Below are 14,695 nucleotides of genomic sequence, written 5' to 3' on the forward strand. Positions count from 1 at the left end.
GGGGGATCTGCTGTTATCCCAATATACATGGCAGTGAGTAATTCGAATCATTGGCCTTTGAAAGCATGTCATATCCGATACGATAGGCGGCGCTGTTTTCATTACAACTCGTGGTGATCCAGCCATTTCCGCTTGACCTCTTCACCACTACGAACAACAACCAACAACAACAACATCAACATTTCGAGAAAGATGGCGAACAGAGAGCAAGGCGAAGCTACATCCCTCTACTGTTCTTGCATGATGTTAATAGTGACATTATCGTCTTTTGCGACTCTTTCGACTTCCGGGTCACGACATGGGAGGGAGGGGGGAGGAGGGCGGCGGGATCTCAAGCATGCGCAAAGATGCAAAGTCCAGTTCCTAATCCAATTCACCGTTACATGCCGCGATAGTCGAATTATCAACCGGATCGGATCGAGTTATCCAGGGGTGTTAATCGGATCGTAGTCGGACCGCACATAGTCGAACAAAGGTGTTTACATGGAACGGATAATTCGATTTCAGTCCGACTAAGCCAGTTATTCGAATCGAATGCATGTAAACACGGTGATTAAGGAACTGGATACAGGTTGATCTTAGCTTGGATAAAGACTGGAAGCAGGCAATACACATGGCTCGATCCAGAGTTTCCTGCTGCTTTAAAAGTGTGAGTTTCCAATACTTAACATGAATTGTTTGTTCAAAGTGTTGCTTATGTTGTTGTCCACGGCTTTATTAGACGCTTAGACGAAATTGTCTGTGAGTGTGATGATAAGGGATGGGTATCGTTTGGGTGTTTTTTCCCGATACCGGTGCTAAACCGGTACTTTTAAAATGATACCGGTGCCTGAACCGATACTTAACTAGAACGGGCACTCGGTAGAGGGCATACCTTCGCCGCATACCTTTTCATGACCTTGACCTTGACCTTTGACCCGATCGATCCCAAAGTCCCCGGATAATTACCAAATCATCCCACCAAATTGCATGCGATTCGGTTTAATACTTTTTGACAGAAAAACACGGCGCCTGCCTCCGCTCTCAAAGTTAAATGATAGGCTATCGTAAATTTCAATCGGCTCAAGGCACCGAAATGTGCGTTGAGTTTCTGTCCGGGTGGCACCGGTTATACAGGTGTAGTATAGGTGATGACCTTCGTGATGATGTAGTTTAAAGACGGGTAAAAACCATCGAAGGCGGGGTCACACAAAACGAGGACATTGATCAGGGGGCCGGTGTTTGTGTCTGGAAGTGTTGAGTTACTGCGAGCGCATTGTAACGTCATCGCCTGAGGTGGCAACGACCCCTGAAACTGCAATGCAGAAGGGAAAAAAAGCAGTCCAACGCAAATGAAAGAAAAATTAAGCTGCCATCAGCTTCAAATGGACTCCCAGCCTTTAAACAAGGTGTCCAAACCAATGGTACATGGAAGTAAATGAATATCAATCTATCCATCTCTTCATAAAATGTCCTTCATAATGAATGACTTGGTGTATCCTGCTCCTTCTGTCAGAAGAAACCTTTGTTCTATCCCAAAATGTGAGGGGATGGAGAGATGGATCCACAAATGTGGCCCTGCTGGGGTCGGGTCTGTCGTTAATGATATCTTACTGTCATTTTGCAGTCTCATTGTGTATCGTGCTTCCTCCTCCTCCCTGCCAGCATACAGATATGCGTGCTCTCTAATGAGAGAGGGTGACCTCAGGGACCTCAGCTCCCTGTTTGAAACATGCAAATATTCAACTGAATATGCAATGATTCAATGACTTTTTGTTGAATAACCTTCCTTTAGATTTGTATACATTTCCATGAATAGGAAGCATTTGAAAAATGTTTCCTTCAAGCCTGTTGAAATGCATTCGAAGGACCGCTAAGGTTTTTTTTAGGGTTGTAAATAAGAAAGAAAATCCCATTTCCTCAGCAGGAATCGCACATTCGAGGATTTCTGCACCAGCTGAAGACATTGCTCAGCCACAATCGATTTGTTTTTCACATCCTCACCTCCCCTGCAGGTGTGAGTTCATCCTCCGGCCGACAGCTCCTCGTTTCCGTGGGCAGTCTGCTGGACGACCAGCACTGGCACCACGTAAAGCTGGAGAGGCTCAGCACTCACCTCAACCTCACCGTGGATAAGAATACTCATCAAGTCCACATCCCAGTTGAGCTCAGCCACTGGGAAGTTCACCAGGTGAGAGAAGCTTGTAAAGCGGTATACTCTGTTTAGAATGTGTTGTATATACCAAAACTTGAAAGTTGGCTAAAAAAAAGTTTGTAGTTGTGTCCTTTATTCATGGAATATAATGGGCAGCTTGAGTTTAGGTCGGTTGCAATACTGAACACACGAGAGCATATGAGTCTGTGAATAAAGAGAATATGTCTATGGATATTTTTCCACTGTCAAAACTGTTTAATCCTGCAGGTGGTGGTGTATATTATATACAGGGTTCTTACGGTCATGGAAAACCTGGAAAAGTCATGGAATTTCAATATGGTTATTTCCAGGCCTGGAAAAATCCTTGAAACCAAAATGAAATCACAAAAGTTTTGGAAAGGTCATGGAAATGTGTTATATTCATATATATATTCAAAAAATTAGAATGTTTTTAAAGAAAGACACTTAAATTATTAGCGGGCACATTTTATTTATTTTCCGCTGCGAGTGTTGGTCATAGCAACAGTAGCTCGGGGATAATCCACTATCAAGTATACACCGAGATTTCACAAAATGTTGGAAATTTGGTTTAAAGTCATGGAAATCCATTGTTCAAAATGTGGCTGAACCCTGTATATAAGTTTTCTGTGTGTGTTGTCTTTGTTCTGCAGCTGAGTCTGGGCGCTGTCCAGAGCCATGGACTGCAGAAAGCCGTCCTCTCCCACAGGAACTTCCATGGCTGCATGGAAAACCTGCTCTACAACGACCTCAACCTGATACACCTGGCGAAAAACAATCACCACCACCACCACCACCACCAGGCCTCCGTGGTGGTACGTCAACGTGTGGCTGCATCTTCGGAACTAGTTTGTTCTTCTTAAGAAGAGAAAGGCCACTCAGGAACTGTGTGGTTGGAGAGATATATTGTGTTGCGGCAGGTTGTGCATTCATATGGCTCCGCCCACTCTATCCAGTTAAGGGCGGAGCTTGTGTGAGTCTCTACCAATATATATTGTCTTGCGGCAGGTTGTGCATTCATATGGCTCCGCCCACTCTATCCAGTTAAGGGCGGAGCTTGTGTGAGTCTCTACCAATATATATTGTGTTGCGGCAGGTTGTGCATTCATATGGCTCCGCCCACTCTACCAAGTTAAGGGCGGAGCTTGTGTGAGTCTCTACCAATATATATTGTGTTGCGGCAGGTTGTGCATTCATATGGCTCCGCCCACTCTATCCAGTTAAGGGTGGAGCTTGTGTGAGTCTCTACCTATATTGTGTTGCAGCAGGTTGTGCATTCATATGGCTCCGCCCACTCTATCCAGTTAAGGGCGGAGCTTGTGTGAGTCTCTACCAATATGTATTGTGTTGCGGCAGGTTGTGCATTCATATGGCTCCGCCCACTCTATCCAGTTAAGGGCGGAGCTTGTGTGAGTCTCTACCTATATTGTGTTGCGGCAGGTTGTGCATTAATATGGCTCCGCCCACTCTACTCAGTTAAGGGTGGAGCTTGTGTGAGCCTCTACCAATATATATTGTGTTGCGGCAGGTTGTGCATTTGTATGGCTCCGCCCACTCCACTCAGTTAAGGGCGGAGCTTGTGTGAGCCTCTACCAATGGGTAAATGTGTGCTCAGTATTAGTGTAGTAGAGGACTCTGTCTGTGCTTATAGAACTAGGGTTATAATATTGTAACTTTTTATATATCACCCGTGCCTTTCTGCATCAGTCATTACTATTATGGTCAACTACGATTATTATTGTCAACATCATTGTTTTTATTATTTGTATCATCCCTTTAATTTGTACTCCCGCCATCATCATCACTAGCATCCTTCATTATCATCGCCGATGACATCACTGAGCATTGTTCAGGTTCACAAAGACCAACGCAAGCAAACTTGAGACTTAATAACATAAATCAGGGTGGAAAGAAGGGAGAGAATGAAAATGAAGAGGAGGAGAGAAGGAAACAGGGAGGAAAGTGATAACCTGGCGTAATAGACATCACGCAAAGGTGTGTTTCATATGAGTTTATAATAATCATGGGAATCAATGTAAAATGTGTGGCTCATATATAAGACTACTCCTCATTAGCTATTAGGCTCTATAACAGATCACCTCTTGCCAGATCCTAGTGCAATAACTGTAATAATAACATAATTATTATCACTGTACACATTCATATTTACACTATGTTGATCTGCACTTCACACATTTCAATGACACTACACACATACACACACTTTGCACACTCTGTCTATATTTAATTACATTTTACACTGCAGTCATTAGTATTATATTTGTGTATGCATATATGTTGTGTATATATATATATACATATATATTTAATTTTATATTTGACTTTGTATACTTTGCACAGTCATTGTATTATATTTGCTTGTGTGTGTATATATATACATATATGTTTCATTTTATATACATATATACTTCATTTTGTATTTTACATCAATATCTTTCATCCCTGTTTTTTACATTTTATATTTTATTATATTTATTCTCGTGCGTTTAGTTTATTGGTGCTGCTACTGTGACGACAAATTTCCCCTTGGGCATAAATAAAGTATATATCTATCTATCTATATATTACGTTATTATATCCACTTCGCTGAGTATTTTTAATTCCCTCAATAGTTTATTTGTTTTTTATAATGTGTTATGGAATATTAATTAATGCTAATGCCTCACATGACTCCGCCTTTACTATTTTTTTTTCATTTTAGAATCTGTTTTTAAAGTCATGTAAGGATTAGCAGATCAAATAGTGTAAGTACAAATGCTGTGGGCTGTGCCATCTTATTTTAAGTGCTCAGCTAATATCAATATGGTAATAAAGATGTCCTTTTTCAGTTCCCTCTTTTCCCACAGAGCTGCTGATGAGACCTCGGTGACATGGAGTCAAACCTAGTCATCCTCTGCATCTAATGAATATGAATGTTTTATTATCTCTTTCATCATTAGTTCCCTCCCTTCCTCTCTTCCTCAGGGCAATGTGACCTTTTCTTGCGCTGAGCGAGTTTCGGTCTCTGTGACGTTCACTGACTCCCAGAGCTTCCTGCAGTTGCCGGGCGCGACATCTCGGTCATCAGGTGTTGTCTCCGCGGAGCTGCAGTTTCGCACGTGGAACAAGGCTGGGCTACTCTTGACCTTTGACCTCTTACAGCAGGAGGGCACAGTCTGGCTGCACCTGAGTGAGGGAAGACTCCGCCTACAGATTAATAAAGCTGGCAGGGTCCAGCTGGAGTTGAGCGCAGGTAAGAGAGGTGTGTTACCCATGTTGCTCAGTCGTGTAACAGAGATGAAATCACAAGTTCTCATCGCTCAGATTCAGCCGACGGCTTCTTGCATATTAAAGACTACATAGTGTCACGGTTCTTCAGTGGATAGTTGGCTCAGTCATGACTCAGCAGTATTCAATTCAATTCAATTCAGTCTATTTTATGCAGCCCAATATCACAAATTCAAAATGTGCCTCCGAGGGCTTTACAATCTGTACACATACGACATCCCTGACCTTTGACCTCGCATGGGATCAGGAACAACTCCCAAGAAATAGAAGAAAAAAGACTTTCACGGGGGGGAAAAAAGGGAAGAAACCTTGAGAGCAAAAGAGGAGGGAGGATCCCTCTCTAGGATGGACAGAACAATACATGTCATGTGACCAGAAGGAATAATTACAAAGTTACATAAACATATTCAATTTATTGAACTTCTGACACGTGATACTATTAGGAAAAGCCGAAACACGTCGTCGAACTTCGTCTGCAGTGGAAAACCATGAGATGTTGTTGGAAGCTGCAGGATGAACAGATAAATATATATATATATATATATAATTAAATCCAAATGTTGAACTCTTGAACTGTCACATTTCTCCAGACTTGGCGACTCATCATTTCAGTAAATTAAATGACGCACTCCAACTTAACTTCCCACATGCGTAATGGATCTGTATTTAAAAACGTTGACATTAATAAATATAAAGCAACAATTTAGTAAGCTGGAAAAAATGCGGGTCAGTTGTCAGCCGTTCAGTCTTCCAATCAGGAGGTCGGCGGTTCAATCCCCGCTCTAGGTGATTTGTCATCGAGCAAGACACCAAACCCTGAATTTTTCCCTGTAGCTTTGTGTATAAATGTAATATGTAAAAGTGTCTATGAGCACCTTAACCCTCCTGTTACCTTTACATTTACTAACATATTTTACCCTCGGGGTCAATTTGACCCCAGCAATTAAAACCTCCAGAAAATTATTAGAATTAATATTGTTTCCCAAGTTTAAGTGTGAGGTACTTTATGTTTGTTTGTTGACTACTTAAATAGCCCTTTAAATATATAAAAAAGTTGATATTTCTTATATGTTTGACACAGTGAAAAACAGCCTGGGGTCAAATTGACCCCAAGGAACACCGACGTTAAACATTGAATGGGGTCAAATTGACCCGAAAGGTAACAGGAGGGTTAAAAAGCGCTATATGGATTATTATTTATAGTAATGTGTCCCTGAATATAGTTAAGTCTGTTATTGGAGCATCTCCTCGGTATTTTTGGCCAGGTGTGCTTTCAGTGCCTCACTAAGCTCACGGCCGGCGCTCAGCGCTGCTGTCACGCAGCTGTTACAGCTGATTACGGTAGCGACATCGTGGAAGCGTATACCCCCCACACCTCGTCAGGTAAACACTGTTTGCTCCGTCAGCCACAGTTTGCGTCGTTAGCGCCGGTAGCACCTCCGAGCCGCCGCGCTGTCAACATGTAGAGAGGCGAGGAGAAACGCTCCGCGTCTCGGTAAACAGACCCGCAACACCCCCGTGAAGTCCGAGGGACGAGTCGTGTTCCCGGCTTTAAATAAATCCCTCGTACGTGGAGGTCATAAAGTAGGGTGACCAGATTTGAGTTTGTGAAAAAGAGGACACTTCGTCCCGGGGGGGGGGGGGGGGGGTAGTCAGTGCTGCCGCTCGCCATGTTGGTGCCCTAAACTTAACTCCTCCATGATGCTCCCCCCTGAGATAGGAAAGGGCTCCCACGGCGAGCGGCGTGGACGGGAGGGCCTGTTTTGTGATATACATGCCTAAAAGGAGGATACTTTTCGTGTATCTGGCAACCCTGAGATCGGTCGACCAATGACTGTTCTCTATCCAGTCGAAGCTCGCGGAAGAAGGTGGAACGTAAGGGAGATGCCATTTCCAAAACTTGTAAGGGCGTAATAACTAGTTTGTGAAAGACCCAGAGAAACACAAATATCCGACGAAGCAAAATCCCGGACGTTTTTGGAATCTGCCGGACGCATTTTTTAGGTCTCGAAAAGAGGACATGCCCGGGGAAAAGAGGACGTCTGGTCAGCCGACATAACAAAAATGGAAACGAGCCAAAACGGGTCGTTCATGTAGCATGTGTGTGTGTGTGTGTGTGTGTGTTCCAGGCTCAGGTCTGAGTGACGGTCAGTGGCATCACGTGGAGCTGAAGTCCAGGCCGGGTCACCTGAGCGTCACGGTGGACAAAGACAAAGGCGCCGCGGCTCACTCCAGCGCCGCTCTTCCTCTCGCCGCAGACGGCCGGCTCTTCTTCGGTGGTAAGGGAGACGTGAAATGAAACGGCCGTCGCGTGTCGAACCGAGAGAGAAAACACGCATTTACCGGATTGCATCCGCAGCCGAGGAGAGCTGCCGAGAAGGGGGCGTGTCTTTAAACGGAGGACGACTTCCTGTCCGATATGTTAAAGTGTCCCTCAAGTAGAAGATGGGAAAACGTCTGACATTTACACAGAGGGGACCGGGTACCACCATGCCCCCCAGAGAGGGGTTCAGCCATAAAGTTATCCTCCTCCTTCTCCTCCTACCTTCACATGCTGGTTCTCCTCTCCTTTTTTCCTTCTTCTTTCCTCTTTCCCAGTTCCCTTTTCCCTCTCCACTCCCTCTTCCTCCTTCCTCTTCCTCCGTCCTCTCTCTCTCTCTTGCTTTGCCTTCCTTCACTGGTTCTCCTCTCCCTTTTTTTATTTTCTTCTTTTCTCTTTCCCCAGTTCCCTTTTTGCTCTTTTTTTCCCTCCACCCCCCCCCCCCTTTCTCCTCCTCCTCCTCCTCCTCCTCCTCCCTCTTGCTTTGCCTTCCTTCACATGCTGGTTCTCCTCCCTTTTTTCTTTCCTCTTTCCTGGTTAACTTTTTGCTCTTCTTTCCCTCTCTACTCCTCCTCCTCCTCCTCTGTCCTCTCTCTTCCTCTGCCTTCCTTCACATGCTGCTTCTCCTCCCTTTTTTTCTTTCCTCTTTCCTAGTTAACTTTTGGCTCTTCTTTCCCTCTCCACTCCCTCCTCCTCCTCCTCCTCCTCCTATGTCCTCTCTCTTCCTCTGCATGCCTTCCTTCACATGCTGGTTCTCCTCTCCCTTTTCCCCCTTTCTTCTTTCCTCTTTCCTCAGTTCCCTTTTTGCTCTTCTTCTCCTCTATGCGTACCCGTCCCCTCCAAACACCTTCGCTTTGAATTTACCTCAAACTTGCTTGTACCCCCCCCCCCCCCACCCATCGCTCATGTCTCTGCAGTGTGTGTGTGTGTGTTTCCTATCCCTCGTTCGTCCACACACATTCGTGCACACACGAATATAAAACACAGGCTGCAGATGTAAACGATAACGCACGATACAAATGGTCTCTTAAAGGTATTTTGGCCTTTTCCTCCAACCACAATACCACAACGATGACAAAAAGAACTCCGGTGAGTTTGACTCCGGCGGTGATGTTACTATAATCCCCAAAGTGAAACGCTGCATATCGCGAAAGAATCCTCCGTGAGTCATTATTACCGTGAAATAAAAACGGCTCCAACGAAATTCTTCTTTCGAGCTCCTGAAATTCAAAGTGACAAACAGTGACTCATCCCCCCTCCCCCCCCCCACACACACACTCCTCCCCCTCCTTTGCCGCGAGGTGTCGAGCTCACGCGTCTAATGGGCTGACGACTATAATTAGAGCGGCGCGTATATCGAGCCCGGAGCGGGATCGCTGCGTCGACATTGCCGCCATTCCAGGATCAACCGACATGAATCATGAGCTCAATCGCATCGATCGAGGAGAGAGGATTGTTCTAGAAGACCTCGGCTCAGTGAGGGCTGAGACGAGGGCAGACGGAGACCCGTGGATCGGTCTCATCAGATACACGGATAACGAGGCGGAGAACAAATAAACTTTCGTCTGTTCTGCAGCGATGTTTGAGTCATGAGGTCGTGCACATTGAATCAGACATTTTTTGAAAATGGGGAAAGGAAGTCCAGTTGTGGTTCTGGAGTGGAAACAAATAGGAGGTACAGTGTAATAGTGGAAGATATAGTCAGAAGTATAAAACCACAATGTAGAGAAATACTCCATTATTCATAACTTTACTGAAGTTAGTGTACAAAATATATCCAAAGTAAAAGTATTCATTTTGCAGAATGGTTTATTTTGTTTTGTTTGTGGTTTTGTTTTTGTTGTTTTTATGTATTTTATTTAGTTGTATTTTTTTATTTGGAAATATTAAAAGGGACATAACACAGTAAACATGGACTTTAACTGATATTTCCATTGTTTTTTCTTCTTTTTGTTGACGTATACAAACAGATAACAAACCCACTGGTACACCCACCTAGAGGACAGCAAGATAAATACACAACAATAGATACAAAGAGGTCGCCTCATATGGCCGAGCCAGACGCGACACACACACACACCGGGTACATCTGTGTGGAGACACACCTGCATCACGACAGAGTAAACAGCCATTACATCACACAAGGACAATATATCCACAAATGACTGTTGTTTTTCAAGTAAACATGTATTTAATCCATGTTTATGTTTCAACTAAGGAAACAACACATACAGATAAAGCTGCAGACCGCCCAGTGACCGGGTGCCTGTGTGTCCCTCCCCAGGGTGCCCTGAGGAGAGCAGCCAGGAGTGTGAGAACCCCTTTGGGGCGTTTCAGGGCTGCATGCGCCTCGTCGCCGTGGATAACCAGCCGGTGGACCTGATCAAGGTGCAGCAAAGGCTTCTGGGAAACTACAGCCACCTGCAGATCGATATGTGCGGCATCATCGACAGGTCAGGCTCCATCGGAATTTATTGTTGGTGCTCTACATGTACACTGTGGTGTGTGTGTGTGTGTGTTTGTGTGTCTCTGTGTGTGTCACTCTTTGTGTGTGTGTGTCTCTCTCTCTTTGTATGTGTGTGTGTGTGTCTCTCTCTCTCTTTGTATGTGTGTGTCTCTGTGTGTGTGTGTGTGTGTCTGTGTATGTCTCTCTCTCTGTGTTTGTGTGTCTGTGTATGTCTCTCTTTGTGTGTATGTGTGTTTGTCTCTGTGTATATTCTCATTTTTTGTGTGTATTTGTGTGTCTCTATTTTTGTGCGTGGGGGTGTCTCTGTGTGTGTGTGTGTGTGTCTGTGTGTGCCCCTGTGTGTGTGTGTATGTGTGTCTCTCTGTGTGTGTCTCTGTGTGTGTGTGTCTGTGTGTGTGTGTGTATGTGTGTCTCTGTGTGTGTGTGTGTATGTGTGTCTCTCTGTGTGTGTGTGTCCCTGTGTGTGCCCCTGTGTGTGTGTGTGTATGTATGTCTCTCTGTGTGTGTGTGTCCCTGTGTGTGTCTCTGTGTGTGTGTGTGTGTGTGTGTCCCTGTGTGTGTCTCTGTGTGTGTCTGTGTGTGCCCCTGTGTGTGTGTGTCCCTGTGTGTGTCTCTGTGTGTGTGTGTGTGTGTGTGTGTGTGTATGTGTGTCTCTCTGTGTGTGTGTCCCTGTGTGTGTCTCTGTGTGTGTGTGTGTGTGTGTGTGTGTGTGTCCCTGTGTGTGTCTCTGTGTGTGTGTGTCTGTGTGTGTGTGTGTATGTGTGTCTCTCTGTGTGTGTGTGTCCCTGTGTGTGTGTGTCTGTGTGTGTGTGTGTGTGTCCCTGTGTGTGTCCCTGTGTGTGTGTATGTGTGTGTGATTGCCGTCATTAACTTGTCTTAAGCTGTTCCTCTGCTGTGTGCGTGGAGTCGGTTCCGAGTGGTTTCCACACTACATCTGTATTCATGAACACGGCCATAAGAATAACACTCTTTATTTGATTTATTTGCATTTGTTCCTCTGGTTTGGACCCGATGTTTGAAAATCAAATTCATGAATGTATTTCCTTTCTCGTACTCGATTAGACACACAGGTGGAACATTGTGCATTTTATTAGCTGCTGTCCTCTTTAAAGATAGTTGAGAACACAACAGCTATAGAAGCAAGCTGTAGACACTCATGCTGCTTTTATTGACAATTAAAAAAAACATCAACAAGGCTACCAAACTAGACGTGTCAGTTGTCAATGTATTACTCAAGAATAGACATCTAGGAAAGGAAATGATGATTTAAAGCACACTAGCTCTGTTATGTAAGCTTAAGATTGATTTTTTTCTCCACCTTATAACTCCATGTCACAATACCTACAATATATGCTTTATAAATTCATTAAAATGTTCTTTGTCAATAGCAACAATTGTTTCTGAGAACCAGGCAGATGAATGCACCTGTTGTCTTTGGTTTTATTATACGTTGTGTTGATAATAACACAAATATAGGATATATAGCCTTATTCTGGAACTGTGCAGTTTGAGAGACACTGAGGAGGTGTATTAAAGACTCAGCAACCAGAACACAACGAACACAGGTTATATGTAAACCACCAATTACATGAAGGATTTGAAATGCAGCTCACTGATTGGACGGTGTGGACTGAAGGTATAGTGCCTTGGACAGCGCTGAGTTTACTGCATTTGCAGTCATATTTGTAGCTTATTAAAACCAATAATGTCATATAGATGTATCCATATAAGCTTTGTAATGGGTGGGATTTTTTTGTTCGGACGTTTTTTTAAACAATTATCTGTTTAAATTCAGATAGATACGTAGATAAAACAAAAAATACACATTCACCCCAAAAAAAAGAAGTGAGCTGAATACAAAATAAGGTGCCACATTACATTAGAATCAAGGGGATGCAAAGGTGTAACCACCGTAGAGCCTGAAATGTATATACGTTTTCAAATCGGAACCTTCTCTCTGTGGTTGGTAAAAGACTTGAGAAGGAAACATAGAAGGAAAATGACCGTGTTGAAAGAAATCTGATAAAAAAGATAAATCCGAGATTTAAAAAAGTTATTTTAGTCATAAACTAGCATTCCTGGCCACACTGGCTAAACCTAACTGAGATAATTAATGTATAAACCAGGATCTCTAAAGCTGGCTCGACATGTTGTGTCCTGTTTGTTTCAAATTAAATGTGCGGACCACAATTTGTGGTTCTACGGGAGACTCTGTGTCAAACTGTAGGAAGCAGCGGCTTCCAACTTTTAGTCACAGTGAGGCCAAAATATTAATCACATTTCTTTCACTCAGATTTATTCCAAGTGGCATGTCGGGATAATTGCACACATTTTTGGACATCATCACTCTGATGCCATTCATGAAAATTTGTTCGCTGATATTACCAACAAATAAAATTGTTAATTAGCTGAAATTACCCCCCCCCTCCCCCCCAAAAAACAATATGAATAGTTGCATATAACTAATCATATATTCATCAACGAATCTGATGTTTTTGTGATCAAAATGTTTAAAATTTGCTCAAAGATCTGTCAACGCACATCGCTCACTAACTATATCCACTTTTCAGAAATTGTTACATTTTTATTAACTTTTTAACCTTAAAGATTTTAATTTTTTAAATAATAAAGTATTCAAACTACACCAGATCGATTTCTTTACTGGTCAGAAGGACATCCCTGATGCGAGTAACGGCTGTTTGGCTGCTGTCCGGAGGTTTATCGGCGCTATTTGAAAGGTTTTCGACGGCATCACAAAAAAACAAGACAGAAGTGTCTTTTTTGGGGATTTTCAATTTTTTGGGGAAAAGTCTAGAAAATAGTTTGACACAGATCCAAAATCTGGCGTGCAAAGGGTCATGGATTGTTTGACCGACTCCTTTAACAATCTCTGGCCTCGGTTCTCCCTGCTGCACACCGCTCTCCTCACTGTACGAGCGTGTGTTTTGAAAGCAAGATCGATGGAGCTGTCAGAAGGCAATACTTCTGACCTCTTTGCTTCTGTCAGGCTCCTGACAACCTAATAATACACCTTGTCAAAACACTCACGCAAAAAAAAGAAACCCGGGGTCACCAAGAGGTCCAGTCTTCTTGTTTTGTTTAATTGTCTGTCAGCTGTAGTGACTTTACGCCTATGTCTACATTCACATCTTACCAATAACACTCCAAAAGTCTCCCCTGTGTGTGTGTGTGAGGCAAAGATGTGGCAGATAATTTGGGACCAGGTGCAGAATGGATTTACAGTATAGATTTAGTGAGACAGTTCACTTGATCCGGGCTTGTGTTTCTGAACCGCTGCGATTTTTCTCTGCGTTTATATCGAGTTGATGACTGGATTGCGAAAAAATTGAACTCCACCGATGCTTCGGGATAAAGTCGCCTATTCAGTTCCAATTATTTTACAGAATAAATTGGGTTTTAATAGTTTAATGAAAAATGTTGATGATGATCTTAAAATGAAAGTGAATGTAATGTTTTTGACCCCGTTTTAATCAGGGTTGATCTGTTGGATTGTACGTATAGTTGGAGAAGTTTATTCGGGAACGATCCGTTGACATGCATGGAAATACACTTATTTACAAAAATCACACAAATTAAAAAACATCAGTCATTGAGATTTAGACTAACTTTGAGGTCAACCTATGAATTAAAAATCTCGATAGAAACTAGATCACAAAATCAAGTAAGAGAACGGGACAGTAATCATCAAACATTCAGCATCAGGCAGGAAGTGGAAGAAACACATTTGTGTTAGCCTCTTGTTCTTCTTTATTACAGTAAGAAAGCAGTATTTTTGCTGTTGACTGTCATGTTTCCAACCAGCACCGTTTAAAAAAAGCCTTTCTATCCGTGTCCTCCAGGCTGCAGCCACCTGACCTCATTTCCTCCGGTTCACCGTCCAAATACAGTTGATATAATTTCACTCCATCTGGCCGCCGCTCACCTTCCTGCAGCCCTCTGACTCACCTCTTCCTCCTCACCCTCTCTCCCCTTCCCTTGCGTTATCCATGCTTCCTAATTCCTGACCCTATACGTCCTTTCCTTTATCCTTTCGCACATACCTCGGCTTGTGACGGTAATGGTTGGAGGCATGGGAATGGAGTTGAGATGGTAAATGGTAGTGGGTGTCGGGGGATTGGCGAGCACCTGTGGTAGAGTTTTCTCAGGGGAACAAGACTGATGTTCGCGGTTATGCGATTATAAATAAATAAGGAAGTACCCGGACTTCTTGGGAGTTTCTGGGTAGGCGTTGTGGAAAGGGTGCCAACTGGGGACTCTATAGTTCTACTGGGGAACTTAAATGCTCATGTGAGTAACAATGAAGAAACCTGCAGGGGGGGGAGGGGTGATTGGGAGGAACAGCTTGCCTCATCTGAACCCAGGTGGTGCTTTTTTGTGCTCGTTGTGGATTGGCCAGAACAAAGATCTTGTTCGATTGCTGGCTGGTTCCTAATGGGACTAGAACAAA

At 43.6% G+C, this 14,695-nt stretch overlaps 1 protein-coding gene across 1 annotated transcript in view; it reads left to right on the forward strand.

Annotated features, from left to right (window-relative positions):
* LOC130194140 (contactin-associated protein-like 4) overlaps positions 1-14,695 on the forward strand; it is an 87,934-nt gene that overhangs the window by 37,249 nt on the left and 35,990 nt on the right. Inside the window, exons 5-9 of the mRNA XM_056415033.1 lie at positions 1,995-2,170; positions 2,806-2,967; positions 5,138-5,405; positions 7,570-7,719; positions 10,045-10,213. Coding sequence (XP_056271008.1) covers positions 1,995-2,170; positions 2,806-2,967; positions 5,138-5,405; positions 7,570-7,719; positions 10,045-10,213 — 925 coding nt within the window. The remainder of the gene's footprint in view (positions 1-1,994; positions 2,171-2,805; positions 2,968-5,137; positions 5,406-7,569; positions 7,720-10,044; positions 10,214-14,695) is intronic.

The sequence above is a fragment of the Pseudoliparis swirei genome, chromosome 5 (assembly GCF_029220125.1).
Source record: "Pseudoliparis swirei isolate HS2019 ecotype Mariana Trench chromosome 5, NWPU_hadal_v1, whole genome shotgun sequence".
Taxonomy (NCBI): Eukaryota; Metazoa; Chordata; class Actinopteri; order Perciformes; family Liparidae; genus Pseudoliparis; species Pseudoliparis swirei.